This window comes from Brachyhypopomus gauderio, unplaced genomic scaffold (assembly GCF_052324685.1).
Source record: "Brachyhypopomus gauderio isolate BG-103 unplaced genomic scaffold, BGAUD_0.2 sc52, whole genome shotgun sequence".
NCBI classification, from domain to species: Eukaryota; Metazoa; Chordata; class Actinopteri; order Gymnotiformes; family Hypopomidae; genus Brachyhypopomus; species Brachyhypopomus gauderio.
In genome coordinates, this window is record NW_027506877.1 from 15,475 (window position 1) to 38,968 (window position 23,494).

Below are 23,494 nucleotides of genomic sequence, written 5' to 3' on the forward strand. Positions count from 1 at the left end.
ACATTCTAGGTAGTATACAACATTTAGAGTAAATAAAATAAAAACCATATAAAATAACTAAAAGACCATAGAAAAATAGACCTGCTCTTGTATGCAATGTTTGGAAAACAAACAATGTTTATTATAAAGTAAAATACCTGTATTTAGCTGTACTGACTATAAATCTATAATATGTAGCAAAGTGCAAAAAGGACAATTCCATAATTTCTGTTTAAAATCAAAACTTTTAAAGTTTATATAAAAGTTTCATTTATGCTTCCTGCTCACTGACCAGCACCAGATATAAAGAAATAAAAGACTGTATCAGGGATGGCACACCTGCCTACGACCCTGAATCCTAAGGCGATAACATGAACGTCCATCACATGATCTCATCTGCTCCCGTTCCCTGGAGACACCAGGTCACGGTAGAATGGACGACGCCAGAACTCCAGCAGGGTGGGAACGTACGTGTTGTTCTTGGTCTTGGAGTAACACTTCTTAAATAGCTGCAAGAAAATGAATGTCATCACGGATGTGAATACACTAGCTGTCTGTGTTGTATAAAGCACTGTAGTAAAATATTAATATAAGACTTACCCTTCCTTTCACATTCTGAATAGCTTCATCTTCTGAATCAATAATAATGTCTTCAGTGGCTTGATTTCGAGAAGAGTTCCTTTCAGAAGGAATATAAGATTGATCAATAGTAGCTATGTAGAACATTGAGAAATATACATGGCTTTAATTTGATTTTTGCAGTTTTGTGTAATTGTGAAAAACATGAACTCAGTTCTTGAGCTCTTTATAAATGAACTGTAGACGATTTTGCTAAAATATAATGAGGTTAAAATCAGGAAAAGCAATGTGAAGATGTGACTGCTTAATGAATCGACAGATTTAGTTTCAACTGGGAAATGATGGTAACAAAATCTTTGACCCTATACCAACTGAAACAGATCATAAACAGAAACAAACTAGTAACCTAAATCATTTATACCACCTTACCAGGAGTATTATGCTCATCTTGCTATTTAACGATGAAACAAACGAGTTGTAAAATGAATAGATTTTTCTATATTGATAAATTGAAAGAAAGATTGACAGGAGTTAAACGGGGGAGCATTCTCCATGTCAAGATACAAGATGCCATTAGGTAGATTTTAGACAGAGATCACACTGTGTCATTCACTCAAATCAACTTCGAGTTTTCCGACTTAGTAAAATCTTAATCTAGTGGTGGGAGAACTGCTGTGGATTCTTATACCTGAACTAGCCATCCTTACTTGGACTTCCTTAGTTACAAGAGGTATGATAGGAGAGACAGCAGAGGTTCTACATGGGGGGGATACAATAGGCAGTTAATGTTACTTGGGACACAACACAATGTTAAATATCACAGAACACTACTAACATTTGTATTAAACGGTTCTTTATTTATTGTTATCTCAGTTATCATCTAATGCAGAAAACACTTAAGAGAAGTTCCCCTTACTGCTGATCGGTCACACTGCTCAGGTGCTTCTGGAGGGTCAACATGTTACTGAGCTTCCTTTTCCGGGTCACTCTGTTACCATTTCTTCCTCTGGACACACCGTTGATGGCTTGGTCTCTTGGAGACTTTGTAGCCTGTTCCTCACTGACCGAGGCGTTCAACAGCACGGGTTGAGTGACATCTCTGATATCCAGTCGTGTGACGACGACTCGAAGCTCACACTTCATACAGGAAGAAAGGTTAGAAGGCGGGCCACTGTCTCCCGGTGAGCTGCCGCCTGGTGTTGCCTTGGAAGCCTTACAGGGGTCATCGAGCCCATCTCTTCTTTTTCTGTCTCCACACAATTCTTTCCTGGTGGTGTCCTGTTCCAAAATAGATACTGTGTTGTCATTGGCTGGAGTGCTTTGTGGGAGGTCTTCACCAGATATCGAGCCAATAACAGGTGCGATTGGTGGTCTAGTTTCTCTCCTCTGCCCAATTTTCGATCTCTGTGTTGATAGGCCAGGACTCGGGACCCAGTTTGCTGCTGTTGTAGATCCTGATTGGTGGGATGGGTGTTGTACTCTGCCAGAAGGAGGTAAGGAAAGGGAAGATAAAATGGAATCTCCGGTGGACGAGGGAATAGATGCTGAGGGTGCAACCACCCGTGTGATGCAAACGACAACAGGGAAAATGGTGTTGTGGGAAGACACAGACAAAGAGAAACAGAGAAAAAAATACAATCAGAAAAGGCACCACGTCATTTTGTTCTACACAAACGTTTTGACCTGAGACAAATCACTCATGTCCTCACTGCGCTCACCAGCTGGGTCCAGGTGGCCCAAGCATCTCTCGTGCTTCAGCAGAGTCCTGAGGAGCTGTGGCTGAGACGCAGCACGCGCACACTCTTCCAGGACTGCAGGGGCGCCAGCGAGACACCACCAACTGAAGCAGAGTGCAGAACACTCACTGTAGCACCACACTGATGCAGCATTAGTGGAAAAAGTCAAGTGTACATTTAGCTTAGCCCTTCACGTCTGGGTTCTTAGATATATAAAAAATGTCAGACTGTTCTGTAACTGTTTACAGTTAGAACTCTGATGGGCAATGTCTTTTTATATATTGATTGGTGACTGATCTCTGCCGGTTACGGTCTGGCTTGACGTAGGGGAAGATGATGCTTAGGTCAGTATGATGGATGTTTTCCCAGAACTGAACTGCAGAACGGCGCGCATATATATATATATGTATCATCATAGTAGACTCAAGTCACAAGACCATTCAACTACTGGACTTGATTGTGTGGTACAGACAGGACAGGAAAAGACAAAACCGGGCCTCGTCCTCAGCCGCGCCTGCAAACCCACGACCAGCTTTGCCTGATGTCTGTAAATCAGCAGTCCAGGTACCGTCTCCGATACTGATGTCACGAACTCCTCCAGCTTCCCGTAGTGCATCGCGTCACGCTGCTGCATCACCTTCCACATGGCCGCGGATACCAGTCTTAGGGGCGGGGCCAACAGACGAAGGGAGGCGACAGGTACAGTTTCACCTGACCGGACACAGACACAGATCGAAATGTGGTTAGTGAAGCTGCCCAGCACATCGGAGTACCTGGTGTGCTATTAAATAGCCAACCATGTAATCTTATTAACTGAAATTGTAACTGCTTCTCGCTCATAACTAGCTGACCGTCCAACCAGTCCGTTAACGTTAACCGTTTAACGGCGTTGCTGATTCGAAACGGCCCTAGAACGTTTCACAACAATGATAACCAATAGGGAGCGCACAAAGCGACTGGTAGCCAATCAGCTGTTGGGCGTTGAGTACAACATCCGCAAACATGGTCGACCGCTGTTCAATAAGTCAAAGCGCACTCGACACTTCAGAAAACTGCCACGGGAGTTAAGGTAAGTTATGTGTGTACCGTTAAATAGAAAGTAGGCGACGAAATCGGTTATATTAGTTGAATTTCTTCAGATCCAGCCTTTTACGTGCCAAGTAGGCGACATTTAAGTCAAGGCTCTGCATTACCGAAAATGCCAATACATGCATAGTTTTAACATCGTCTTCAGTTTGAGTGCATAAATATACAAAATAGATGCTGCTTTGATTACTAGTGCACATGATTACATATGCAAAGCTGCAGGAACTATAGAGTAATGCTTTTTGGCGACCTTTAATCCACATAACCTATCCCCTACTGGCCAGTCTAGATCACCGAAGGAGTTTATCAGTAATTATTAAAACAGAATAAATTACTGATCATGGTTCATTAAACATATCTATAGAAAAAAAACCTATAACGTTTAGTTAGTATGATTACTTCAGCTTTGTACCTTTATTACACATTAAATATACTGACAAGTACGTCTAGACTGCTGACTGCTAGGTCTTCATCTGAACACGGTAGTAAGTCTGACACATTTTCAGATCCTGAGTTGAATAGTAATATTATGATAATTTTATTGAGAGCTGAATAAAAAGTCACGCATATGGATTAAAATAATTAACTTAATTAAAGTCATGAAAGACATCACAGGTAATTCTCCTAACACATTAAAATATTGACTTTCTGTGATTTATTTCTAGGTAATGTTGAGAGCTGTAACTAAAACCCTTATCACCAGTCCCATCAGTGCTGCAAGAACGATGTCTCACTGCAGCCTCTCTGGAAAAGTTGCTATAGTTACTGCATCCACAGATGGGTACAAAACTTCTCCTTACGATGTCACTTAGGAGCTCACTATACTACTGTAGATGATTTGTACACACAGTAGATGATTTATGGCTCTCTGTAACAGTAGCAGATGTATTAATGGGTCGGCCTGAGCTGAGAAACAGCAACGTAACGTAATGACCTGATTTTCAGGATTGGCTTTGCTGCGGCACAGGCACTGGGTAAGAGGGGAGCTCACGTTATCGTGAGCAGCCGTCGGCAAGGCAACGTGGACAAAGCTGTGTCACTGTTACGCAACGACAACATTGAAGTGACTGGTACCACCTGTAACGTGGGGAACAAGGAGGAGAGAGAGAGGCTGGTCAAGATGGTGAGTCCGCATGTTCATTCTCCAAAATAAGTAGGTGGTGGAGATGTTACACGTTTTAATATTCGGAGAAGAAATTGACCATACCCTTTCTCCCCAGGCTGTGGAGCAGTGTGGGGGTATTGACATCCTGGTCTCTAATGCGGCTGTGAACCCTTTCTTTGGAAACATCTTAGAATCCACAGACGAAGTCTGGAGCAAGGTGCAACTCAAAGCTCTTGTAGATTTGAAAAACATAGACCATAAACATAATTCACAAACAAAGGTCAAACTCAGCTGCTGGTGGGCCACCCTCGATTTGACCTGGGTCCAAGCTTCGCTGCTGGTTTGACGGTTGGTCTTATTCACATCTTCTGCTTGTGTTCCTCAGATATTAGACGTGAATGTGAAAGCCACGTTCCTACTGACCAAACAAGTAGTCCCTCACATGGAGAAGAGAGGGTGAGGGAACATCCTGAAATCATAAAGCGCTCAGAGATTTTAAACAGCAAGGGTGACATTCTCCGGTCATCTCCGTTTTAGGGGTGGCTCAGTGGTGATTGTGTCCTCGGTAGCAGGGTACCAGCCAATGCAGGTGAGCACAAGACCAGAGCTGGAATATAAAGGTCTGTGAGTTGCATGTATGTATGAAAGGTACTATACAAATAAAGATTATTACTATTAAGTTCTATATTTTTCAAAAGGATAAGCTAAGTAGGTGTCACACCACTGGCTAAATGACCAAAGATTCGTTTTGCAGTTTCATATTGGTGACTATGTGCCTTTCGTTAGGGGCTGGGTCCGTACAGCGTGAGTAAGACTGCCCTGTTGGGCCTAACGCAAGCTCTCGCTCCCGAACTCGCTCAAAGTAACATCCGAGTCAACTGCGTGGCTCCGGGAATCATCAAGACACGCTTCAGTTCTGCTGTGAGGATCCTTCCGCTGACTTTCACATTTCATGTCGTTCATCTTGATTATCACACACCCAGTCAGACACGGGAATGGCGTTTTAATTTCTAAGATGCAGAACTCCTTGTGCTACTACATCACATTTGCATTTTTTTTTTCCTGGAACCATTGTTGTCTTACAGTTGTGGCAGAATGAGGAAGCAACAAATGAGCTTATGAAGCGAATCAGCATTAAAAGGTAGAGGCACCTGGATTTGGAGTTCAAACTTTGAGCACTTTGGTTGAGCACTAGTTTGCGATTGATTGATTAGAAATTCATGTTTAATTCTGTTCTAGTAATGTATTTAAGAACTTAACTTTATGCAACATCCTGCCTGACATCAACATTCTTTGCAATACCCTCTCGTATAGACTAGGAACACCAGAGGACATTGGGGGAACGATTGCTTTCCTGTGTTCTGAGGACGCCTCGTACATCACTGGAGAGACGATCACTGTCACAGGTGGCATAAACTGCAGACTGTAAGAGTTTGTACACAGAAGGAAAAGAAATGCTAATTTGGCTTGATAAAGAATCAGGAACCACCCACATGCAGTAATCATATCTTCTGTAATTACCGATACGGATAAAAACTTTAGTTGACTGATTAATCTCTCTAAGACTAAACTTAACCTTTTCACATTTTTAATTGATTCTTTTGTCAAAGATGTAATTCTGAGAACTGCTGCACAATAAAAATACATTTCTAACTACAGAATGTACATTGATTAGATCACACACACCTGTAACACAAAACAGGCATTTTTAATATATAAAATCATGTACATTCTAGGTAGTATACAATATATTTAGAGTAAATAAAATAAACACCATATAAAGAAAATAAAAGACCATAGAAAAATAGACCTGCTCTTGTATGCAATGTTTGGAAAACAAACAAAATGTTTATTATAAAGTAAAAGACCTGTATTTAGCTGTACTGACTACAAATATATAGTATGTAACAAGTGCAAAAAGGACAATTCCATAATTTCTGTTTAAAATCAAAACTTTTAAAGTTTATATAAAAGTTTCATTTATGCTTCCTGCTCACTGACCAGCACCAGATTTAAAGAAATAAAAGACTGTATCAGGGATGGCACACCTGCCTACGACCCTGAATCCTAAGGCGATAACATGAACGTCCATCACATGATCTCATCTGCTCCCGTTCCCTGGAGACACCAGGTCACGGTAGAATGGACGACGCCAGAACTCCCGCAGGGTGGGAACGTACGTGTTGTTCTTGGTCTTGGAGTAACACTTCTTAAATAGCTGCAAGAAAATGAATGTCATCACGGATGTGAACACACTAGCTGTCTGTGTTGTATAAAGCACTGTAGTAAAATATTAATATAAGACTTACCCTTCCTTTCACATTCTGAATAGCTTCATCTTCTGAATCAATAATAATGTCATCAGTGGTTTGATTTCGAGAAGAGTTCCTTTCTGAAGGAATATGATAAGATTGATCAATAGTAGCTATGTAGAACATTGAGAAATATACATGGCTTTAATTTGATTTTTGCAGTTTTGTGTAATTGTGAAAAACATGAACTCAGTTCTTGAGCTCTTTATAAATGAGCTGTAGACGATTTTGCTAAAATATAATGAGGTTAAAATCAGGAAAAGCAATGTGAAGATGTGACTATGCTTAATGAATCGACAGATTTAGTTTCAACTGGGAAATGATGGTAACAAAATCTCTGATCCTATACCAACTGAAATGGATCGTAAACAGGAAAGAAACTAGTAACCTAAATAATTTATACCACCTTACCAGGAGTATTATGCTCATCTTGCTATTTACAGATGAAACAAACGAGTTGTAAAATGAATAGATTTTTCTATATTGATAAATTGAAAGAAAGATGGACAGGAGTTAAACGGGGAAGCATTCTCCACGACAAGATACAAGATGCCATTAGGTAGATTTTAGACAGAGATCACATTGTGTCATTCACACAAATCAACTTCGAGTTTTCCGACTTAGTAAAATCTTAATCTAGTGGTGGGAGAACTGCTGTGGATTCTTAGTTACCTGAACTAGCCATCCTTACTTGGACTTCCTTAGTTACAAGAGGTATGATAGGAGAGACAGCAGAGGTTCTACATGGGGGGGATACAATAGGCAGTTAATGTTACTTGGGACACAACACAATGTTAAACATCACAGAACACTACTAACATTTGTATTAAATGGTTCTTTATTTATTCTTCTCAGTCATCATCTAATGCAGAAAACACTTAAGAGAAGTTCCCCTTACTGCTGATCAGTCACACTGCTCAGGTGCTTCTGGGGGGTCAACATGTTACTGAGCTTCCTTTTCCGGGTCACGCTGTTACCATTTCTTCCTCTGGACACACCGTTGATGGCTTGGTCTCTTGGAGACTTTGTAGTCTGTTCCTCACCGACCGAGGCGTTCAACAGCACGGGTTGAGTGACATCTCGGATATCCAGTCGTGTGACGACGACTCGAAGCTCACACTTCATACAGGAAGAAAGGTTAGAAGGCGGGCCACTGTCTCCCGGTGAGCTGCCGCCTGGTGTTGCCTTGGAAGCCTTACAGGTGTCATCGAGCCCATCTCTTCTTTTCCTGTCTCCACACAATTCTTTCCTGGGGGTGTCCTGTTCCAAAATGGATACTGTGTTGTCATTGGCTGGAGTGCTTTGTGGGAGGTCTTCCCCAGATATCGAGCCAATAACAGGTGCGATTGGTGGTCTAGTTTCTCTCCTCTGCCCAATTTTCGATCTCTGTGTTGATAGGCCAGGGCTCGGGACCCAGTTTGCTGCTGTTGTAGATCGTGATTGGTGGGATGGGTGTTGTACTCTGCCAGAAGGAGGTAAGGAAAGGGAAGATAAAATGGAATCTCCGGTGGACGAGGGAATAGATGCTGAGGGTGCAACCACCCGCGTGATGCAAACGACAACAGGAAAAATGGTGTTGTGGGAAGACACAGACAAAGAGAAACAGAGAAAAAAATACAATCAGAAAAGGCACCGCGTCATTTTGTTCTACACAAACGTTTTGACCTGAGACAAATCACTCGTGTCCTCACTGCGCTCACCAGCTGGGTCCAGGTGGCCCAAGCATCTTTCGTGCTTCAGCAGAGTCCTGAGGAGCTGTGGCTGAGACGCAGCACGCGCACACTCTTCCAGGACTGCAGGGGCGCCAGCGAGCCACGACGCAGTCTGAAACACGCACAAGACACCACCAACTGAAGCAGAGTGCAGAACACTCACTGTAGCACCACACTGATGCAGCATTAGTGGAAAAAGTCAAGTGTACATTTAGCTTAGCCCTTCACGTCTGGGTTCTTAGATATATAAAAAATGTCAGACTGTTCTGTAACTGTTTACAGTTAGAACTCCGATGGGCAATGTCTTTTTATATATTGATTGGTGACTGATCTCTGCCGGTTACGGTCTGGCTTGACGTTGGGGAAAATGAGTCTTAGGTCAGTATGATGGATGTTTTCCCAGAACTGAACTGCAGAACGGTGCATATATATATATATATATATATATATATATATATACACACACACACCAGTATTAACTCAATAATGCATTGCACAAATTTGGCCTTTAAAACTGGTTTAAGATGTATGAATCAATGGTCAGTCAGCCAGACTGAAGGCAGCCGACCTCGGTGAGGTCTGGGACAGGCAGGAGCTGGTCCAGTCTGGTGAGGAACTCCCACAGCAGCTTCTCCAGAGCGGTCTCGTAATGAGGCCCGTACTGAGAGTCGAAGTCCTCCTGCAACCAGATTAAAGCGAGCACGTGTGTAGATGAGATTGTGTGCGCGAGTGTAAGGAAAGATCAAAGGAACTGAATCTACAGATTTAGCATATTCAAGCCTACTGATTTGTCCTGACATACAGGCAACGCAGGGAACTACTGTAAGAATTCTCTCACCTGGAAGAATCGTCTTCTTTCCTCTGGGTTCTTAAGCAGAGTCTGAACCAGGCTGTGGAAATTCTTCACAGCCATCTGGACTTTCTGATCCTTCCCCTGGAACAGATGGAAAACAGAATTTACTGGCTGAGAACCATCAAAAACTATTAGAACTCAGAGAGACAAACGGTGAAACTAGAGACTCACTTTTCCTACAGGCAGGGTGGGAGCACGTAGTCTCTTTAAGTGAGACAGAATTAACTCAGGGTCAGGAGACTGTGATGCACCGAGCTGTTCCAGGATCAGCTAAAGACATAACACTCAACATCAGCTTCGTTTTCAAAATCCATATAAAAACTTGAACTAGAGAACGATTAGCAAATTCCTAAGTCCAGATCATGGAACTCCAAAAGTAGCCAAGCAATCAGGTTATGATTCAAATCATAGTAGACTCAAGTTACAAGACCATTCAACTACTGGACTTGATTGTGTGGTACAGACAGGACAGGAAAAGACAAAACCGGGCCTCGTCCTCACCCGCGCCTGCAGACCCACGACCAGCTTTGCCTGATGTCTGTAACTCAGCAGTCCAGGTACCGTCTCCGATACTGATGTCACGAACTCCTCCAGCTTCCCGTAGTGCATCGCGTCACGCTGCTGCATCACCTTCCACATGGCCGCGGAGACCAGTCTTAGGGGCGGGGCCAACAGACGAAGGGAGGCGACAGGTACAGTTTCACCTGACCGGACACAATCAGACACAGATCGAAATGTGGTTATTGAAGCTGCCCAGCACATCGGAGTACCTGGTGTGCTATTAAATAGCCAACCATGTAATCTTATTAACTGAAATTGACTGGACATTTAACCATCTTAACACAGTAACTAACTATGCCAGTTTACTATCTAGACGTATGGTATTGGAGTTGGACAATTGATCTAATTACTAGGGATGTGTTAATAAACATAGCTATCTAAATATCTGGCTTCTTAAATCAGTTATTAATTTGAAAGGTTGACTTACCGTTATTCATTTCGCGACTTCTAGCTAACCTAACTATGATTCTGTGCCAAATATTTATTCTAAGCGTGTCCAGCTATAGTTATATAAACGCATGAATTATTTATTAAAATTAAAGATCGAAGTGCTAAAATTAAAAAATATTCTAGATTGCCTAGCTGTTGTATTTTAACGTTAACACCAAACGCCCTTTTCGCGCCGCGGCAAACAACTAGGAACTACTTCCGGTAAAACGTCATACTTCTTCCGTGTTCCAATAACTACAGGCCTACGTGTGTGTACTTCGTGTCGAGTGGCAGAAATGTGCACTTAAATTCACATAATTTACTCATAGGCTATTACTCAAATAGCGTAATTTTAAATGTAGTTTAAAGTAGTTACGCTACTGAATATTCCTGAATGTGTAAAAAGCTTCTTTATATATTTTAGTGCTAAAATAGAAATATAAATTTGACTTTTAAATGATCCATCTGTCGTTTTCAAAATGAATGTCTAATGAAAAAACAGGGACTATATTTCAACGGCATACAGTTGTTTTGGGCTCAGTGTACTGTATGTTTATATCCAGTTTATGTTGATAGGGAATTTGAACCTCCACCCCGTGCATTATCAGACAGCCTGCTGGACTTTACTCTCTGACATCTATAACTGAATCACTCATTTCAGACCAAAGTCAAGAGACATGGAACAGGCCTTGGGGCAGGCCCAACAACACACAGCTACTTTGCTACAGATTCACCACTTCTCTTGATACCTAGTATAAGAGAATATATAACATATAGGTAGTCTTTAGAAAGTCAAAATAATCTTGGATCACTGAGCTCACCAGAATGGAAACAACATCTTCACTGATTAAGTGAGTTTTATGTTTTTGCTTTTACTTCATTCCGTAAATAAATTTACCATGTTTGTACATACATGCTCCGGACATACATGCGTGATTCCTATACTGTTACTGATTATATTAGTTTTTCTAAATCAGTGAATAGTCTGGGCTCTGTCCTCATGCCAATATATAACTATTTCAAGTTAAGATGAAATATCGGTTATAATGTATCAATTTATTCAAGATCACATGTTAATCTACTGCATTTTTCATGCTGTGTTTTATAAAATGTTTTTTTCAAATGTCAGTCTTGATCCAACTGGTTTGGACAAAAGTTCAGTACAAGATGGACACTTTGACCACAGAACGTTCAAACTTTCTCACGAGTTTTCATCAGATCTTTTCCACAGTTAATGTGCCGTCTGTCCCCAAACCCCGTCCAGGTCTGTGTCCCGGCGGGTATGGTCTCCTCCTCAGAGGCCGTTCAGGGTGTGCTCCTGGAACCGAGAGATCAGGAAGGGAGTTACTGCTGCATCCTTACAGGAGCTGCAAGAGAAGGTGAGTGTCAATTCACAAGTGACCAATAAGGGACCACAGTGCTGACAAGACATGTTTTCAAGTGCATTTTTAGCTAGTGTGCATTTTAAAATAGTGTAGTGACCTACCCTAAAAGTAAAGAAAACTTAAAGAGTAAAATTATGAGTAGAATAAATCTGAATCTGATTCATACGTGCGTCATTTAGGTGTGCCCAGTTTGGTATGGTGTGCACAAGTGCTCTTACATGATTGGGTGTGTGTTGGCTAGGCAGCTCACGCTCTGCAGATCCCTAGCCCGGTGTCTCTGGTGTGTGAGGAGGACGGCACCGAGGTGGATTCAGAAGAGTTCCTCATGGCAATGCCAGACAACACGGTGCTCATGGGCATGGAGCCGGGGCAGGCCTGGAGACCCCATCCTGTAGGTACGCGTGCGAGTGTGTGGGTCTTCAAAGGTGTGCATGTTTCAGTACTGTCTGTGTGTGTGTGTATGCCAGTTTTCTTATTATTTTTACTATAGTGCATGTTGTTTGTGTGTGTGTATACATTTAAAATACAAATGTATTATTTGCAGTTAGGTCAGAGAAGCGGTTCCATCAAACCAGCTGACTGCAAGCCCCGAACTGGTCGTGACATCGCCCAGGTGACCTTTGACCTTTACCGTCTGAACCCAAAGGACACATTTGGCTCCCTGAGCGTGAAGGCCAAGTTCAAGGGACTGTACTCCATCGGTGCCGACTTCCAGTGCCTGGGGCCCAAGAAAGTGCTCAGGTGAGAACCTTAGGAAGCCTGTTCGTCTCTTGAACGGTAGGGTTGTCCGTGACTTCTACATGATTACATTTATTTTATCTTTGGTTCTAAAGAGCTCTGAGTTCACATGCAGAATCAGTTCATTCTGTTTATTCAGTCGATCAAATGTATTTATCAACTAACCAGATGATTGAAATATATATTAAAAACTGAATATATTATTTTCTGATATTATTTGTATTGACAGAGAGACCCTCAGAATGATCTCCACTTTACTTCAAGCAGCGGGTCACATGTTGATCACTTCAGCCACTGTGATTCGCCGAATAATTCAGGGGGCGGACCTCTTGCAAGTTCAGCATGATACCATGCAGAAAGATTACTGGAACTGACTGTTTTTATGAGGAAATCAACAGCTCTTGCTTTGTGAATACAACTTATTTTAAGGATTCAGTATTCTTCAATCTGTATTTCAGTATCAGTCTGACAGACCTGCTTAACAGGTTTGTCACAAACTACAGAAAAATATGATGGACATCTCAGTAAAATGCAGTCCAAAACCAACCTTATTTGGTATCCAGGAAATCTCTTCCATGCAACAATGGAAATACAGACAAAAATTTAAATTGTATGTATGATTACCGTATTATCTATTTCATTTGTTTATTTAAAAATTGTTTAGCAGTTTATTGAGTTAAAATGTCATTGTAACCAAGGGGAAATTGCATTGTAACCAAAAGAAAGCATTTTCTAGAAACAAGTACAAAAATCTTCACAAACAAAAAGGGTTTTTTGTAATCATGTCCATAATATCAATCAAATGCATAGAATACAAAATGTAAAATTCAAGCTTTTTGTGTAATTATGGTCCTAAGAGTAAAAACACAAAGCCAACAAAACACGACTCAGCCAAAATTATTTAAAAAAAGGAACACAATTTTAACACAATAAATAATTCTAATAACATTTTTAAAATAAATATAATTTCTTCTTTTTTAAAGCAAAGCTTTAACAGTACCGTGGATGGGAAATCTTAGCCACATTCATGCAATTTTAAAATTTCAAAAAGAAACAAACCTTCATAAAAAGAAGCAAAAACTGAAGTGCATCGAATGACAAACTTAATTCGTATTGTCTATGCAAACATAAACATAAACTTAATTCTTAACTCCATTATTACCTCAATGAGAACACCAAAACACTACATATAAACAAAGACCACGGGGCTCTCCCGTGCCTGGGCTAAGCAAATGGTTTTGAATTTCTTTTTTGTGGTCATAAAGATAACCTAAGTTGTATTGGCAAAATGAAATACATTATATATATTTATATATTGTATTAAGGGTTTGTATGCAGCACCAGATTGTATAAATGCATCAGTGGTAATAAACACTAGACATGAGACAGAGAAAACTTTAAGAAAGATTCATTATATACCTTATGGCAGTCATGTAGAGTCCAGACCCTACTTTTCTGTTAATCTAAACACTCATACATCATATCTAACATTACAATTACCCTTGGGTCAAAGGTCACCACCTGCCAGTCCTGAAGAACTTGGCGTGTATAAGCCATCCCATGTCCTGATCTCACCCTCTCCTGTCCCATTACTGGATTGGGACACCACCAGACTGAAACCAGCGTCTACTCCCTCAGGACCCGCCCTGCTCCGTCCACCCCGCCCCCTCTCCTCTACTCCCTCAGGACCCGCCCTGCTCCGTCCACCCCGCCCCCTCTCCTCTACTCCCTCAGGACCCGCCCTGCTCCGGCCGGTCCGCCCACCTCTCCTCTGCTGCTTTGTGAGGCCCGCGATTATGCGCTCCCTGTTCTCCGAGCTCATCCAGCGCATGTTGGAGTGTTTGATGTGGTAGCGTGTGTCCCCGAACCACTGCACGATCTCCGTCCGCGTCAGGCCCGACTTCCTCTGGAGGACTGTGTAGTCATCGCTGCTGGGCCACTGGCAGCGTAGGAAGCTCTGTCTGAGCACTTCCAGCTGCTCCTTGGTCTTCTTGCGGAGGTAGGGCTCAGGCCCGGCGCTGGGGGCGTGGCCTTGCAGGAAGGATGGAGAGGGAGAGGAGGAGGAGGGAGAGGGGGAAGGGCTTACTGAAAGGTCTACGTCAATCTCCTGTTGTTCGTGTTTAACGGACGTGTGACTATGTCCAAAATCCAGGCCTTCACCCTCTCCCTCTTTCCCTGGATCTGACATACTGACCCCCTCCACTAGGGGGCCCTGCTTACCTTCCAGTTCAAACTCAAGTCCCGCCCCCGAGCCAATAGTGTCGCTGGCTTCATACAGGCTGCCGCCTTCCAATCGCCTTCGTAACCTACCCAGGAGCTGCTGTGGTCGACTCCGCCTTCCCTCCCCAGCTAACCAACCCCGGCCGCTCCTGCGAAGCTGGTAACGGCTGTCGGCGAACCATTTGCGGATCTCGTGGCGGCCGAGGCCGGTCACGCGCTGCAGGCGCTGGACCTCGGCCTCCGTGGGCCAGTTCCTGTGGACGAAACTGCGTCGGAGCAACATGAGCTGAGCTTTAGACTTCTTCCGCAGTGGGGTGGCGGGGGCACGGCAGGGCTCCGGCCTGGGCGGGTACGTCAGGGCCGTGTACTGCGCCGTGCTGCCGTGGTGGCCGTGGGCACCAGGCTGCGGTGGGCACATGTACACGTCGGGACTCTGGAGCTCAGCTCCGCCAGGAGGTGAGTGGTTCGTGTCACAGTGGGCCTGAGGAGGGATTCTGTGTGGGGACGAGTGCTTGAAAGCGCTGGTGTGAAGAGCTTCTGGTCTGTACTCAAAATGCTGTTCCAAACCGTTGGTGTACTGATTACTGGTACCGTGCTGTAGAAAAGCACTGATGCTGTAGTCACTGGCACAGTGCTGAAATAAGCCCTTGCCACGGTCCGCTGCGTGACGCGTCTGCTCTGAATAGGCGTCCCTGGCGGCTGCCCGTCTAAAACCCTGATGCGGCGCCTCCTGCCCACGTGTTCTCTTGTGCGGCGAAGAGTCCCGCGTCTCGTCTTCGCCGCCATCGTCCTCGAGGCCCTCGGCGGTGGGGCCTCTGCACATGCGGCGCAGACGCAGGCGGGTCTGGTGGATGTCGGCGTCGGCCCAGCTGATGCCGTAGCGCACGCGCTGCATCATGAACCACACCTTGACGCGGTCCGGCGACAGCGAGCAGCGGCGGGCGAGGGCCCCGGCCTCCTGCTCCGTGGGGTACGGGAAGGCGTTGAAGGCTTCCACCAGCTCCGAAACGCCGTCCAGCTCGCGCGTCTGCTCCGAGCGCACCCACACCAGCTTCAGCCCCTCGGACACCAGCGGCAGACACACCAGCGGCGTCCGGTTGAGGCCGGCTGAGCCAAACGAGGCAGAGTCCTCACTTTGGTTTCCTTTGGTAGACCCTGAAGAGGATGAGGCCTTCCTCCGAGGCAGAATGGAGACGGGGGATGTGCTTTTGGTGACCTCGGCAGTGGTTCTGTTTTCCACAGCATCTTTCCGCTCTGGTACCTGGTTCTCTGCAGCACATGCTGTTCTGCTCATCTCTGAGTGTTTGGATGAGGAAAGTGTGGCCCCCTCGGAGGGCACCGACTGTGGAAAGCAAAGGAAACAATGTGGATATGTTCACTGACAGATTGAATGTGTGGTGCTGAAACTATATGCATTAAACCATCAGGCTTAGTTGCAAACAAAAGGAGTACTCTAGAGGCACCATCATAAAAGTAAAGTAATAGGATTTTGGTTTGCAGGGATTCATTAATTCAGGTATTTAAATCAACCAGAGGCCAAAATATGATTTGCCAACTTGACTGGTAACCACTTTAATTGTGATTTTATACCAGTTTATGTGCATGTGATCATGAACTATAAATTAAAGATGATGTGTTTACCTGAGAGTTAAAACATCTTGAAGTGATTATTACATTTTATTAATGAATGTCAACACACTAAAGGAGCTCCATGAAAGAGCTGTATGCACAAAACAAAGAAGAAATCAATTTCTGTATTCATTTAATTGCCTTTATTACCTGGACCTTTATTCAAAGCAGAAGGCAAAGAGAAGATTCAGTAAATTGATTATTACCATATACTTATCTTTACAACAACTTTTCAGTGCGAAAAACAAACAACACCTGCCTTTCCAGTTGGAGGGCTGCTTTGTCTTTCTGAGCTTGGGTCCACACATATAACCTGGACAACACCCTCCTGTCCTCTGTCGTGTCCCTCATCGTTTAGCGAGCTCGGCCCAGGCAGGGTGGTGACGGGATGGCTGGAGTGTAGATGCTGGCTCAGACCGCAGACGTCGGACGCTTTGTAGCCACAAATCCGACAGCCGTAGTCCTCCGTGCCTGCACCCTCCCCCCTACCCTCGTCTCCGTGGGTCTCCTCCACACTCATAATAAGCACTTCCCGGCTGTCCGGGTCCTGCCATGAAGAGTCTGGTGCCTGACGCGGCTCCATTGCAACCTGCAGAGATGAAAAACAAAAGTCTTCATGTAGTTTTTAAACATTTAAATAATATTTAAATTATTTAATAGATAAATAGTTAGGCTTTATGCGTCTAAAAATTGGTCGATAATATTCGCAGATGTCTAACTGTCCTGCAGACAGTAGCGTTATTCACATGCTTGTCGGAACAAAGGCATTTAGCTCTCTAGCTAGCTAGCTGGCTATAACTGCACTTCATAATCTACATGAAGCTGTATAAAACTAGGACAAGTTTAACTACAAACTCTTTACTGTCCAGGAGATAAAGACGACTGCTGGATGCTAATGAAGCCATAACGTTCCTTGGCTAAGCACACTCGCCTCGGATCGCGGCTGTCAGTCTCAATGTTTGGTTTGTCGCATCTTCGATCCGTGAAAACAGAAACACTGAACTGGTGCAGCTTTCAAAATAAAAGCCCGCAAGAATGAATAGGTAGACTATAAAAAATACGTACTTTATGTTGATTATTTTTTTATTATACTCCTTGCAGAACTCTTGTCTCACGTTTACTTTTCCCGCAAACTATATCTTGAACAAAAATACATTGTTAGTTTAGCACTTGACATGAATGTTTAAAAGCAGTAACATGAACTGCCTTCTGTTGGATGGCTATCACGTGGCTCAGAATATCATCCGAGTCATCCTAAAAAATCGCTAAGGTCAGGCAGAACTTGGTGACTCATGTGACCAAAGGTTAGGTCTTACCCACCATAAATGTACCTTCATTATCCCTTTATCCATTTACAGAGAATTGCAGTTAGAAAGATCAGTTGGACAACATCAGTGGAACTGATTTTTTTTACCTTTATTATTTGAATAGGATAGAAATAAACACATTAAATAAAGAGGAAATGCTAGACCTGAGTTCTACATAACATCAGATTCTCTTCATAACCCAGAAACACTTTGTCAGAGGGAAGAATACATATTCAATTTCCTCTGGAGTGTAAAGCCAGAATCCAGTCAAAAGGCTCAGTAAGCCCATTATTATAGTCACTCCAAATTTAAGATTGATTTAACAAATTCACATCAGGACTTCCCTTCCTTTGTATATTCATGGGTGAAATATTGCCTGGTTTCTGAGTGGATTGAATAACTGTCTTCCTTTCAGCAAAGAAAATGACAGGCACATACTGAGAGAGTTTGCAAAGCTCGTGAGGTGGATGTTAACATAAAAACACCTGCAATTGCTTAAATATTTTTAGAAAACCAATTGTGCAGACACAGCTCATTAGTAAAATATGCAGAATATGTATTATGTTCTACTTTGCAATGTAGCCATGTATGCAGAAATTAAATATGTCTTTGGTACTATTTGGTTACATGTAGCTAATGAAATACATTCATTTAAAATGATACAGTTGTTCATCTGTTTAAAAGTTTAAGCAAGTACTCAGAACATGGTGATGTTTTGGTTACAAAAAGGTCAACGTGATAAAAGATCCTGAGAAGGCAGCTGTGTGGTGAAAGGGGAAAAACAGGAGCTGATAAATGACAAAAGTAGAATGTGTTGACATACCAACGAGCGAGCCACACACACACACACACACACACACACACACACACACACACACACACACACACACACACACACACACACACACACACACACACACCTGAGAGAGGGACAGAGCGAGTGATTAGTGCCACCTGCTGGACTTTACACAGTTTAAAGAATCATGTTGGGAGTTTTATTATTCATAAAATATTGTTATTGTAACATATATGTAATAAATCAGCATCCAGTACAGAAAATACAGGAAGGAAAACAGTTCAGAAGTCTTCGATTCCTCAGAACTTTTAGGCAAATTACAATCTGCCTTAAGAGTTTCAAGCATGAGTGTAATCATGTAATGAGCAGTCCTGGAGTTAGCCTGACGTAGACCGACAATTTCACTGGATTGTCGAAGGTTTTCTTTTACTTTTAAAATCCAAAAGAATATAATGAATATAATTAGATAATTACAGACAAGCTTCAAGGAAGTTTTAATTTTAACTGAAATTTAAGTTACTCTTAACTTAATTATTTATAAAACTGCAAAATTAGACATATTAATGGATAAAAACTAAATATGTAATAATTGTAAAATATTCCCAAATCCCTACAGTTATTTTAAAATAAGGACTTAAATGAATTGATGTCACACTAATAATATGCACTTGTCAAAAATCTGTTCCTTCTTTGCCATAGATTGTTGAATATATTCATTAAATTTCATTTAGTCATTACAGACGAGATGACACAGGTAATATGATGAATGGAGCTGAGTTTTTGCCTTTATAATTATAACAGGGACAAAAAAATGGGTAGAGTTTCTCAGTGAAGGACTGACCAGTGAAAGAGTAGATATGAGACCTGGCCTCCACATCATAAAAGGAGACCAGACCCTCCTCATAATCCACAAACACGCCCAAAACATGGGGCTTTTCCCTCAGGTTGAGGGGGACAGAGAAATCAGCACAAGCTTTAAACTCGATCCCGTTCCTCAGACATACGGTCCAGTACCCATTCGGAGGGGTCAGTGTAATCTGCCCCTTCCTGTTAACAGACTCACTGGCCACTCCTACATCCCACTCAGTCTTCCCCTTGACCTGAACCTCATAGTAAAATCTCCCTGATGAAAACCCCTCCTTTCCCAGGACAATGGCATACATGTCAAATCTCTTTGGGTTGTCAGGGAGATTCTGTTTTGTGTCTCCACATGTCACTATTTTCCCATCTTCAGACAGGACGAGGTAGCGGTTAGCAGTGTCAGGATCCAGAATCACATCCACTGAGAGAAACAGTGATATGAATGCACAGAAGACACATTTGCTGCAGTAGTGTAGTGCAGATCTCTACATTTTAATGCTGTAAAAATCTAACACAATACAATTTAACAAAATAAAGAGAGAAAAGACCAGAAGTCACACTGTACCTGCATACTGTTCAATCATGTCCAGCTCTGTGGAGACTAATTTCCATAAAAAATATTTAAAAGAAACCGCTTTAATTTTGGACTCCAGTGAAGCGACTTAACAGATAAAACATCTCAATAATAAGTAATTTCATAAAGTAATAATTTCTTTTCTACTTTGGATCAAACAAAATATTTTTTCTGTTACAGACCTATGCCTGGTAAATGTCAAATGTAAAAGTTTCTCACCTGTGTCTCTCAGTTTTTCATTCAGTCTTTTGCTAATTCTATCATTCAGCGTCTTCTGCAGATGGGACAAAACTCTTCTCACATTCTCTATGCTCAGACGGATGTCAATACTGATGTCAGTCCAGTTTTTGGTTTGTGGAGGGTTGCATACAGTTGGGTAGATCTACAGTACAGCAGAAGAGAGGAGAAACCCCTCAGCATGGGGAGGGTTGTCCTGTGATGTGCTGTGTTGTCTCTGAGCAGAGAGAGGAACACTGACCTGTAGGAGGTGGATGTGGTCCTCAGTGTGGGAGAGCTGCTCCAGCTCACTGTCTCTCCTCTTTAGTTCAGTGATCTCCTGCTCCAGGTCTTTAATGAGTCCTTCAGCCTGCCTCTCTGCTGCTTTCTGCTTCTCCTCCATCACCTGAAACAGCTCAGCCTGGCTTCTCTCAATGGAGCGCACCAGAGCAGTGAAGATCTCAGCATTGTCTGCAATCTCTCTCTCTGTGCCTTTCTAATGGAAGAAGAATACTTGAATGAAACAAAGTGTTAAATCTATATTTCTGTTAAATCACATTAGAACAACTTGTAGTAGATATGAAGGTTTTGACCCACCTTTCTGAGCGCTACTGAGTGTTTGATCTGGTCAATCTTCTTCAGTCTCTCTTGGATCATCTGCTGGACCTCTGACTGTGTCTTCCACAGTTGTGTCTATGGGAAGAAAGAATATATAAATGTATTTTTTTAACATTCAATTAGTTTTATTACTCTTGCTCACTGGAGTCAGATTGGTTGATGATGTGTAATTACGCTCTAGTCCTGATGATGCCTGTAACGGGCAGGGTGAGCAACTTAAAAAGGAAGCGATCACGCCAAGTCTCAGGGAAATAGGATGGTTTAATAGAAAGTGTGCAAACCAAAAACCCGTGCATTGTTCCGAATGAAGGAAATAATAACCAGCAGTCAACTGGTACAAAGACAAGACATATATAGACGAACAAACTACCCTCAGGTGAGACGGATCACGGGTCCCGCCCACCTGAGGGACGAACATCACGTGACCAAAAACAGGACCGCTGCCGCTGTAACCGGGGGCGACCGGTAGGGTAAAATCTAAGGGTAAAATCTAACCTCAAGATTTGCTATAAGCAAACATCAAAAATGTAAAAAAAAAAAAAAAGGATAGAAAAATTGGTTTTATATTTGAAAGAGTTCTTGGGAGTATTAATCGCAAGACAAAAGGTTGACGGTCATCTGTCAGTATTGTATTTATATTATACTGGAAACTAGAGGTCTACATTTATGTGGAAACCCTGGAATAAATATAAATAAATAAACGTTGTTGCTCATCTTTCCATATTGGCTGGTGTATTCATTGCAACTGAAAAAGTGATATTTCATTGCGCGTGACGGAATGCGCAGTGAGCCCCGCGATTACAATCCTGTTCTGACGTCATAAAACAATGAACCACTAGAGGGCGGCAGTGACGCGTACGAGGAGCACTCGGGCCCAGCACGGGCGCTATGTCCGCGACATCAGTATTGAAACAGGTTTCAATAAAATGCCGCTACTTCACCCGTCTACATTTAGATACAGCCTTGGTTACATGTACATCTTTCAGTACAAACATTTAATTATTTCATTAGAATCATTTGTGGGATATTAACATTTTTACATAAGAGTGTTTAAGGTTGATTTCAGTCAGTTTTCTCACCTTTTTCTGTCCACTCTCGTGTTCTACGGGAACTGTCCTGTGAGTCTTGTGGTCTGTCTCAATGCAAAACTGACACACACACATCTTGTCATTTTTACAGAACATCTCCAGGGGTCTCTCATGTTTCTGACATATGTAATCCTCCAGATTCTTCACAGGGTTTATTAGTTTGTGTTTCTTAAGTTTTGTGACGTTATTATGGGGCTCTAGATGAGATTTACAAAATGTCAGACCACAATCCAGACAGGATTTTACAGCCTTCATCTTCACTCCAGTGCAGGTGTCACAAAGAACATCAGGTTTATTGAGACCACTTTTCTTCTCGAATTGATCCACAACCTCTCTCAGTGTTGTATTAATCTTGAGTTCAGGTCTCTTATTGAATTTCTCTTTACATAATGGACAATGAAAATGTTGACTGTTATCCCAGTAGTCTGTAAGGCAGGTCTTGCAGAAGTTGTGTCCACATGGAGTTGAGACGGGATCAGTTAACGCATCCAGACAGATGGAACACTGGACCTGCTTCTCAGACAGGTGATTTCTGCAATCATGTGTAACTGTGTTTGATAAGATTAGAACAAAAAATGTGAGGAATACTTATAAGTATTTAATTGTTCAACAGTTATTTTCTTAGTTCTTTTTATGTTTACACTTTGCAAATATAATCTAAAGACCGTACGATCAGCTTCCTGACTACCATTCTTCTGTACATAGGACAAAGTTGATGGAAATAAAAAAATTATCAATGTAAAAATGTAAAAATTTTGAAAATTCAGTTTACATTCTGTATGTCAAGAATTTAATTGTGACATTGATCTACTGCAATAAATAACATACCACTGAACCTTTTAAGCACCGTTTAAAGCACTCCACCCTGTAACCGTTAATCTGGTTTGACTGGATATACAGGGCCAAGGGCATCCTGTCTTGTGGGAGCAGGACAACATAGTTTACACAGAGATCCATCTGATCTGGGTCGGCTGGGTCCACTTACCCTCAGACGGTGTGTTCACACTGTTCTTTCTGCTTTCTCTCGGTTGTGGCGATTCTGCCATTGCCTACTATTTTAAACTTCTTTATTTGTTTTCAGCAAGAAACAAGACCACACTGTCCTCATACAGAACACAAGAATTATAAGAAAATAATCATAATATAATAATAATAAAATCTGCTATTGTAATGAACATTATTTATGGTTACATTGTGATACATTGGTGTGGAGTTTAAACAATTAGTACTTAAACATTTTAAAGTAGTCATTGAGAGATTATATGATAATTTAAGAAAATGTTATTGCTATACATTTTATTGCATAAAAAGTTACATTTCTTACCAGGTATATTGTGTCTTGCCTCAAATGAAGATCACAGGCAAAATATCTACCAGCCAAGAGGTGGCACCCTGATTTATAGTTCCAGATAATAATCTACTTCAGTATGACGAGTCATCACTTAGCAGGAGTAATGTGGGAAAACATATGATGGTAAAAATGTCTCAAATGATAAAATACTTAATCAATAAATGTAAATTACTACAGATATAATAATAATCAAGGAGACTTAGATTTGACCTTTGCTATATGTATATGTGATTCAGCTTCACTGTATGCAGAACATCCCCATACCAGGTTAGACAAACATCACAGACAAAAAGGCTAGCATTATTTACAATAACAAAGATGTTGGCACATAATTACAATGTAATTTAACTCCTACAACT

The 23,494-nt window shown here is 42.1% G+C and overlaps 6 protein-coding genes across 8 annotated transcripts; 2 read left to right on the forward strand and 4 right to left on the reverse strand.

Annotated features, from left to right (window-relative positions):
• Window positions 1-7: 7 nt before the first annotated feature.
• Window positions 8-3,298, reverse strand: LOC143488611 (uncharacterized). Its single transcript, XM_076987430.1, has 8 exons — window positions 3,244-3,298; window positions 3,154-3,202; window positions 2,792-3,046; window positions 2,277-2,398; window positions 1,475-2,102; window positions 1,247-1,314; window positions 580-692; window positions 8-488 (listed from the first exon to the last, which is right to left on the reverse strand). The coding sequence occupies exons 1-8, from the start codon at window positions 3,296-3,298 to the stop codon at window positions 372-374; spliced, it is 1,407 nt and encodes a 468-aa protein (XP_076843545.1). The 3' UTR covers window positions 8-371.
• Window positions 3,246-6,138, forward strand: LOC143488558 (dehydrogenase/reductase SDR family member 4-like). The gene is made up of 9 exons (XM_076987335.1): window positions 3,246-3,363; window positions 4,046-4,161; window positions 4,326-4,503; window positions 4,601-4,702; window positions 4,871-4,941; window positions 5,023-5,074; window positions 5,272-5,406; window positions 5,571-5,626; window positions 5,800-6,138. The coding sequence occupies exons 2-9, from the start codon at window positions 4,049-4,051 to the stop codon at window positions 5,912-5,914; spliced, it is 822 nt and encodes a 273-aa protein (XP_076843450.1). The 5' UTR covers window positions 3,246-3,363; window positions 4,046-4,048; the 3' UTR covers window positions 5,915-6,138.
• A 144-nt stretch (window positions 6,139-6,282) lies between these two features.
• On the reverse strand, window positions 6,283-10,585 carry tinf2 (TERF1 (TRF1)-interacting nuclear factor 2). The gene is made up of 10 exons (XM_076987334.1): window positions 10,351-10,585; window positions 9,864-10,066; window positions 9,534-9,632; window positions 9,348-9,443; window positions 9,078-9,188; window positions 8,498-8,621; window positions 7,696-8,323; window positions 7,470-7,537; window positions 6,795-6,877; window positions 6,283-6,703 (listed from the first exon to the last, which is right to left on the reverse strand). Exons 1-10 carry the CDS (start codon window positions 10,358-10,360, stop codon window positions 6,587-6,589), a joined length of 1,539 nt encoding a protein of 512 aa, XP_076843449.1. The 5' UTR covers window positions 10,361-10,585; the 3' UTR covers window positions 6,283-6,586.
• cideb (cell death inducing DFFA like effector b) lies at window positions 10,562-13,323 on the forward strand. 3 transcript variants are annotated; one of them, XM_076987339.1, is made up of 6 exons: window positions 10,562-10,574; window positions 11,014-11,203; window positions 11,617-11,731; window positions 11,979-12,128; window positions 12,282-12,478; window positions 12,705-13,323. In XM_076987339.1, the coding sequence occupies exons 2-6, from the start codon at window positions 11,178-11,180 to the stop codon at window positions 12,847-12,849; spliced, it is 633 nt and encodes a 210-aa protein (XP_076843454.1). In that variant the 5' UTR covers window positions 10,562-10,574; window positions 11,014-11,177; the 3' UTR covers window positions 12,850-13,323. The 3 variants fall into 3 exon arrangements, with proteins under 3 accessions (XP_076843454.1, XP_076843455.1, XP_076843453.1); XM_076987340.1 differs by lacking the exon at window positions 10,562-10,574 and having other exon boundaries at window positions 10,599-11,203; window positions 11,979-12,132; window positions 12,286-12,478; XM_076987338.1 differs by lacking the exon at window positions 10,562-10,574 and having other exon boundaries at window positions 10,600-11,203.
• Window positions 13,324-13,458: 135 nt separating this feature from the next.
• homezb (homeobox and leucine zipper encoding b) lies at window positions 13,459-17,317 on the reverse strand. Its single transcript, XM_076987333.1, has 3 exons — window positions 17,256-17,317; window positions 16,584-16,913; window positions 13,459-16,037 (listed from the first exon to the last, which is right to left on the reverse strand). Exons 2-3 carry the CDS (start codon window positions 16,905-16,907, stop codon window positions 13,983-13,985), a joined length of 2,379 nt encoding a protein of 792 aa, XP_076843448.1. The 5' UTR covers window positions 16,908-16,913; window positions 17,256-17,317; the 3' UTR covers window positions 13,459-13,982.
• A 454-nt stretch (window positions 17,318-17,771) lies between these two features.
• Window positions 17,772-23,138, reverse strand: LOC143488625 (E3 ubiquitin-protein ligase TRIM39-like). The gene is made up of 8 exons (XM_076987448.1): window positions 23,109-23,138; window positions 22,770-22,882; window positions 21,776-22,332; window positions 20,676-20,771; window positions 20,341-20,574; window positions 20,082-20,244; window positions 19,854-19,889; window positions 17,772-19,709 (listed from the first exon to the last, which is right to left on the reverse strand). The coding sequence occupies exons 2-8, from the start codon at window positions 22,828-22,830 to the stop codon at window positions 19,162-19,164; spliced, it is 1,695 nt and encodes a 564-aa protein (XP_076843563.1). The 5' UTR covers window positions 22,831-22,882; window positions 23,109-23,138; the 3' UTR covers window positions 17,772-19,161.
• Between the last annotated feature and the right edge of the window lie 356 nt (window positions 23,139-23,494).

Bases quoted from the DNA above. Each gene is read 5' to 3' on its own strand.
- LOC143488558 (XM_076987335.1), top strand. From the start codon at position 4,049: ATGTTGAGAGCTGTAACTAAAACCCTTATCACCAGTCCCATCAGTGCT. The intron at 4,162-4,325 runs GTACAAAACTTC...CCTGATTTTCAG, and splicing joins GTTACTGCATCCACAGATGG to GATTGGCTTTGCTGCGGCAC. The intron at 5,075-5,271 runs GTGAGCACAAGA...GCCTTTCGTTAG, and splicing joins CAGGGTACCAGCCAATGCAG to GGGCTGGGTCCGTACAGCGT.
- tinf2 (XM_076987334.1), bottom strand. The intron at 9,633-9,863 runs GTGAGGACGAGG...TTATGTCTTTAG, and splicing joins TCGTGGGTCTGCAGGCGCGG to CTGATCCTGGAACAGCTCGG. The intron at 9,444-9,533 runs GTGAGTCTCTAG...CATCTGTTCCAG, and splicing joins CCACCCTGCCTGTAGGAAAA to GGGAAGGATCAGAAAGTCCA.
- LOC143488611 (XM_076987430.1), bottom strand. From the start codon at position 3,298: ATGTTTGCGGATGTTGTACTCAACGCCCAACAGCTGATTGGCTACCAG. The intron at 1,315-1,474 runs GTAAGGGGAACT...CCCCCCATGTAG, and splicing joins AGCAGTGTGACCGATCAGCA to AACCTCTGCTGTCTCTCCTA. The intron at 693-1,246 runs GTATAAGAATCC...TGTTCTACATAG, and splicing joins AGTAAGGATGGCTAGTTCAG to CTACTATTGATCAATCTTAT.
- homezb (XM_076987333.1), bottom strand. From the start codon at position 16,907: ATGGAGCCGCGTCAGGCACCAGACTCTTCATGGCAGGACCCGGACAGC. The intron at 16,038-16,583 runs GCAGGTGTTGTT...TGCTTTCCACAG, and splicing joins GCAGCCCTCCAACTGGAAAG to TCGGTGCCCTCCGAGGGGGC.
- LOC143488625 (XM_076987448.1), bottom strand. From the start codon at position 22,830: ATGGCAGAATCGCCACAACCGAGAGAAAGCAGAAAGAACAGTGTGAAC. The intron at 22,333-22,769 runs GTAAGTGGACCC...TATCAAACACAG, and splicing joins TGTGAACACACCGTCTGAGG to TTACACATGATTGCAGAAAT. The intron at 20,575-20,675 runs GTGGGTCAAAAC...TTCTTCCATTAG, and splicing joins ACTCAGTAGCGCTCAGAAAG to AAAGGCACAGAGAGAGAGAT.
- cideb (XM_076987339.1), top strand. From the start codon at position 11,178: ATGGAAACAACATCTTCACTGATTAA. The intron at 11,732-11,978 runs GTGAGTGTCAAT...TGTGTTGGCTAG, and splicing joins TACAGGAGCTGCAAGAGAAG to GCAGCTCACGCTCTGCAGAT. The intron at 12,479-12,704 runs GTGAGAACCTTA...TTGTATTGACAG, and splicing joins GGGCCCAAGAAAGTGCTCAG to AGAGACCCTCAGAATGATCT.